This window comes from Bison bison, unplaced genomic scaffold, assembly GCF_000754665.1.
Source record: "Bison bison bison isolate TAMUID 2011002044 unplaced genomic scaffold, Bison_UMD1.0 scf7180017846851, whole genome shotgun sequence".
NCBI classification, from domain to species: domain Eukaryota; kingdom Metazoa; phylum Chordata; class Mammalia; order Artiodactyla; family Bovidae; genus Bison; species Bison bison.
The window spans coordinates 43,399-49,916 of NW_011477424.1; the positions used below are offsets into that span (position 1 = coordinate 43,399).

At 47.4% G+C, this 6,518-nt stretch overlaps 1 protein-coding gene across 1 annotated transcript in view; it reads left to right on the forward strand.

The window, feature by feature from the left end:
- The window catches only part of LOC104989391, a gene marked incomplete at its 3' end in the record, with an annotated part of 11,604 nt that extends 9,864 nt beyond the window's left edge, over window positions 1-1,740 (forward strand). Inside the window, 3 exon segments of the mRNA XM_010841049.1 lie at window positions 47-234; window positions 237-288; window positions 1,599-1,740. Of these exon segments, the coding sequence (XP_010839351.1) occupies window positions 47-234; window positions 237-288; window positions 1,599-1,740 (382 nt within the window).
- Between the last annotated feature and the right edge of the window lie 4,778 nt (window positions 1,741-6,518).

Sequence of the window (6,518 nt, forward strand, 5' to 3'; positions counted from 1 at the left end):
ACCCCCGAAGGTCTGCGCACTGATTGTTCCGTTGCCCCCCACTCAGTTGCGGTAGTTTCCTCAGTTGCGGTAGTTTACTCCAGGCGCTGCCTCTACGTGGAGTGTGGACACAAGGAGGCCCCACAGGCGCATCCCTGCCCCTCACGGTCCAGGGCAGAGGCATGGAGCCGGGCTGCAGCCCGCTGACCACACATGTGCTGGACACTGCCTCAGGGCTCCCAGCCCAGGGCCTCTGCCTCTGTCCAGACAGGAGGACCCTGGCCAGCAGTGGACCGAGCTGAAGAAAAGGTAGGAGGGTGGTCTGGGGCAGGGCTCGAGTCCGGAATACCCTTCACCCCACCCCCACAAGTGGCCCTGCACCAGGGCAAGGGGTGTGGACACGGATAGCAGGTGGCAGGGCTGACCCGGCCAGATGGTCCCCCTGCAGACTCTCGTAGCCTCTGTTTCAATAGGCTGAGTAGTCCTGGTCAGGCCTGCCACGCTCGCAGAGCTTACATCCGGAGTGCCCCTTGACACTCCGGAGTGCCCGGAGACAGAGATGGGCCTGTCTCTCCCTGCCCACTGGCCAGCTGAAGCCTGAGGAGGAATCAGCAAGGCCTGGTCGTCACCACGACTAGCGGGTGACCTGTGCCGGGCAGCTCTCCGGCACTGGACGTTTGTTAGGTTCTCACTGCACCCTGTGTGCAGACCCCACAAGCACCCTTTTCACACATGAGGAGACTGAGAGTGAGGCAGGAGACACCTGCCCCTGGTGGACCCCAAAGGCTCGGAGCCTCAGGTTATGGAGCCCTTCACGAAAGGGGTGTCCAGGTCACCTCTGAGCTTGGAGGAACACATGGAGCCACTCCCAACCTCTCTAAACTGACTGATAAATGCTGCTGATGCCGATCACAGCACGGACACTTGAGAGCATGGCTGCAGTGAGCAGAGGCCCTCAGAGCCTCCGGCGCTGCAGCTGCAAACAGCCTGCCATGCAGATGGCAGCCTGGGCACAGTTATTGATCCAGACAGCCATGAGCAATGTAGTAAACAAGTACACGTTACAAGGGCTCCCCAGGTGGCACTAGTGGTAAGGAACCCCCCTGCCAACACAGGTGGTTTACAAGACCGGGGTTCGATCTCCAGTTCAGGAAGATCCCCTTGGAGGAGGGCATGGCAACCCACCCCAGTATTCTTGCCTGGAGAATCCCATGGACAGAGGAGCCTTGAGGCTACAGTCTATAAGGGTCGCAAAGAGGCAGACATGACTGAAGCGACTTAGCACGCACGGACATGTTATAAAACATTATGGCTAATAAAAAACAGTTTTTTAAATTTGTAAATGAGCACACTTACACATAGAAAAAATCTGAAAAGTCTTTGTGTCAGGGGACAGGCAGGTTCTCTCCCTTTTCTTCTCTGTGATTCCCTAAGGACAGTGACCTTTTCTTCTCTGTGATTCCCTAAGGACAGTGAGGCAATATAGCCCTGGCCCTGGACACTGCCCTCCTGCAGAGACATCCAGGCCCTGCTCACCCAGGTCCGACTCAGGCCACTGGGCACATGGACCCAGGAGATCCAGGCCTGGACAGCTCTGCAGTGCCCCCGCCTCTCCCCAGTCACAAAGACCCACCCGGATGGCCTGCTGCCCTGGGGCTCCTGACACCAGGCCAGATGAAGGCAGACACCTCCAAGCTGTCCTTTGACCCCGAGGGCTACTGGAAGAAGAGTGGCCAGGAGAGCTTCTACCCATATGTGGAGGTGAGGGCGAGACGGGTGGAGGCCAGTGATGCACTGTGACCAGGAGGCCTGTCCTACCCCACCCCCTACTACTGAGCACCTTCTCTGAGCTCCTGGCCTTGACCGCAAAACACCCATGCCACCTCACCCCATGGGAAATTAGTCCACTGGGGGCTGTGTGTGTGATGCTTTAGGGGGAAGAAATAGAAACAAGTCCACAGGGGTTTTTGTTTATTTTAATACATACATATATTTGACAGAGTACAGTTGACTTTGAATGTTTCATGTGCACAGCAATTTGACTCCGTGATCCATATACACACACATTATTTTTTAAATGATTATCCATTCCATGTTATTACAAGATATTGACCATAGTTCCCTGTGTTATACAGTAAACTATTGCTGTTTGTTGCATATCTTTCTTTTTTAATTAAAAATGTAGCATCCTATTCCTACTACATCAAACAAGTGGAATCAAATATGAAAAAAATTTTAGTAGGGCAAAATTTCATAAGGTTTATAAAATAGATATACATATTATTCATATATATGGATACAGAAGCTTTACTACTACAGGTAATGAGGGCTTGAGAAAGAACATCCAGAGAAAAAGGAGAGATGTAGAGATTGGAGAACATCAACTAACTGACATGGGGGCTCTGAAGAGGAAATATAAAAGTGAAACAAAGGAGGTAAATGTAAAAAGTCATCATACAGTTCAGCTGTTTTTAAAAACAGATTTCTGTTCAGTAGACACCTATGTGGGTCTCTGGCCAAAGAAGAAAGCAGTACCTGGGCATTTGTATTTTTCAAAAAATTCCAAGATAATTCTGATATGCTCCTGATTTTGTAAAGTGATTAGAGGTTTTCCTATTCCATGGTACTTTTGGTGATATAGAGTTCTATTATTTTTCCCATTGACCATTCCAAGACCTTCTGCATTTGCTTAGGCACATTCCACTTCAATTCACATCCCAGGAAGCTGTATTTGCCTTGGGCTCTGGTTGCCACCCCGCCCCCGACCCCTCCCCAGGGAGCAAGTGGTGGGCATGAAGAAGTGTTGCCACCTTGTGAACACTTCCTGTAACTACAACTTGACCACAGGACACTCAAGGCACCTAGAATTCACAAGGCCTGGGGTTATGTGAATGACAGCTGACTTCAGGAAATGTCCTGGGGTGGGTATTGCAGAAATAAATTCCAGACACAACCAACTCTCAGGAAGTCAACTGCCACCAATACATTTTCCTCACACCCCTTAAGGAAAAACAAAATGCACCCAAACCTCCACCACAAGACACCAACCTCAGCATCTCTAATTGCTGGAGGAATGTCGATCAGAACCACAATGGGAAATCAGATCCATCAGTCACAATGCTCATCCTCACAAGTCTACAAAGAATACATGCTGGTGAGAACCTGGAGGAAAATGAATCCCCTACTCTGTATATGGGGGGAAAAAAAAGTTGGCAACTATCAGTGCAATGAACACTGTCCGAAGACCTGAAACAAAACTCTCAAGAGGCACTAATGCTAGGACTTGGCATTCCCACACCTGGGCTTATATCCCCAGAAATTCACTGATCAAAAGGAACCTGCACCCTGACCAAGACTGAAGCACAAACTCCAATAACCAAGACAGACAACCAACAAAATCTCCACCAAGAGGTTAAAGCTTGTACCAAATGTGGTCTATATATACGATGGACTGTTGCTCAGCCATACACATCCACCACTGAAATTAGGGAGTTCTGACAATGGCCGCGACACAGATGGACTTTGAAGGGTCAGACACTATAGGAAATCCATCAGGCAGAGGAAGACAGTAGTCTCTGATGTACCTTCCAGGCAAAGTAGAAACTGACACACAAAGTAACACATTTACAACCAGAAAAGAGTCAGAATTCAATGGCCAAGAAAAGGTCCCCAAGGCAGGGTGGAGTCGGGGAAGAAAAGGGAAAAACCAGGAAGACACGGAATTCTGTATCTGCAGTAGACTGTCCACAAGGACTATCTTCTTCATTTCTTCCTTCCTTCCTTCCACATATACACAGAAATCAGTATCTCTAACCTATACCCAGAAATTTGTATCTCTAGGAGGGTATCCACAGAACTTATCTCCCACCTTCACTCATTGTATACACAGAAAACTGACTCTGAGGTGTATCATCCTCAAGGACCTGATGGGAAGCCATCTGCTCCACTTCTAGGGTGAAAAATCTAGGAGAAAATACAGATCACCCCTAGATACATCATACCTGAATCATGCAGCTATACACTGACAACAGTCACAGTATTGTAAATTGACTCTACTGCAACATAACATGGGCGTGATATTAAAGAGAAGGAAAGAAAACCAGTGCTGACTTTCTTCACCCTGATCCCGCTGACTGGGGCTGCGACCCCATCCCTGGAAGCCTAAGCAGGCTTGGGTCCCACTGCTGGACTTGGGTGGCTTTGAGACAGCCTGGCAGGGTGCTCTTCACTGAACCCTTCTGAAGTGGCTGCTGTCTGCTTTGTTCTGGATCGGACCAGAGTCCCCGCGGGATCCAGGCCTCCAGGGACTTGGGGGAAAATATTACCAAGGAGATCAAACCAGTCAGTCTTAAAGGAAATCAATCCTGAATATTCATTGGAAGGACTGATGCTGAAGCTGAAGCTGCAATACTTTGGCCACCTGACACGAAGAGCTGACTCATTAGAAAAGACCCTGATGCTGGGAAAGATTGAAGGCAGGAGGAGAAGGGGACAACAGAGGATGAGATGGATGGATGGCATCACTGACTCGATGGACATGAGTTTGAGCAAGCTCCAGGAGATGGTAACGGACAGGGAAGTCAAGCACGCTGCAGTCCATGGGGTTGCAAATAGTCGGACATGACTGAGCAACTGAACAACAATTACCAAGCCTACCCGTGCCCTGGTGCTGGGCATTCCGATTCAAACCTCCTTCCTAAAGTGCAGCTTCCTGGGCACCTAAGCACCCTCAGCAGAGTGCCACGGCCCCAGTAGTGATTAGCCTGGTGGGGGCTGTGTGTGTGATGCTTTAGGGGGAAAAAGTAGTGAAACACAAGCCCTTAGGTGTTTGCTCAGGCACTCTCCACTCTAATCAACAGCCCAGGAAGCTGATTTTCTCAGGAACCACAGATGTGCATTAAAAAGTACAGCCACCTGTAAACATTTCCTGAAACTACAACTTAAGCAAAGAGGCTGACCAGCATCTCTAATTCACAAGGCCTTGGGTTTCTGTTAATGACAGCTGCCCTCAGGAAATCTCCCAGGGCAGAAATAAATTCCAAACACAACCATCTTTCAAGAAGCCAACTGTCACAGGTAAATTTTCCTCACACCCTTTAATGAAAAGGATAAAAAAAGAAACAACAATCGCAAACCTCCACCACAAGAGTAGATGTACAGCATCTCTAATTGCTGCAGGAATGCCAGCCAAAATGACAATGGAAAATCAAATCCCAGGAGTCAGACTGGCCATCCTCACAAGTCTACAAACAATAGATGCGGAAGAGAGCCAGGAGGTGAGGGAATCCCACTACCGGTGTGGCGGGAATGGACATTAACAACAACAACAACAACAATAAAGAACAGCGTCTGCATGTCAAAAAAAGAAAAAATTCTGTCAAGAGAGCCAAGCCTGGGATCAGACATCCCCACACCTGGGCCAATAACTTGAGAAAATCATCATTCAAAAATACACATGACCCCAACATTCACTACAGCACTACTTACAACAGCCAAAACAGAACCTGCACAATGTCCCTGACAGATTAAAAGGTAAAGAAGATGTGTTACAGATGGACAATGGACTATTATTCAACCATGAAAAAGTGCTACTGAAATTATGAAATTATGCCAGTGGTCACCAGGGGGATGGACCTCGAAGGATCATACACTAAGTGAAGTCAGCCAGACTAAGGAAGACCACAGTCTTTGATGTCCCTTCTAGGAAAAAATTTTTAAAAGATACAAAGGAACTAATTTACAACCCAAAAATAGACTGGGAATTCAAACACAGAGGGTTCCAATAAAAAAAGAGAAAGGACAGGATGAATTAGGAGGTAGGGACTTACATATACACAGAAATCTGTAGCTGTAATAGATAATCCAAAAGGATTATCTCTTTCCTTCCTTCTATATATACACAGAAATCTGTATGTCTAATAGATGCTCAAAACAGGCCTGATGTTCAGCAAGTGGAACTTTGCGTGACCTTCCACAATAACCTCTGTGGTAAAAGAATCCAAAAGAGAACAGACACGCTGTATCTATATGTCATAACTGAATCAGGCGGTTGTACACTGGCGGCAAGCACAAAACTGCAAACTGACTGTACTCCAACATAGCTTCAGCATGACATTAAAGAAAACAAAAGGAAAAAAAGCAGTGCCTAATTTATTCCCTACACCCTCCCTGGTTTGGGCTGCTATCCCATCCCTGGAGCCTGAGCAGGCTTGTGTCTCATGTCTGGGTTGGGGTGGGGTTGAGACAATCAAAATTTTTTAAAAGATGAGTAACCTTATGATTTCAGATCCACAAAATACAATAGCCGAGACTGGGAATCAAGCTAACTGTAGAAGCACAGGTGAATGTATACAGACAATGGGGTACATATACCCAATGCAGTATTTCTCAACCATAAAGAAGTAGGAAATAATGCCAAATCCAGCTTTGGGAAACGAAGTAGAGATGATCATTCCGAATGAAGTAAGGGACACAGGGAGAGACAAGTATCAGTATCATATGGTATCACCTCTAGGGGTAATCTAAAGATGGATACCATT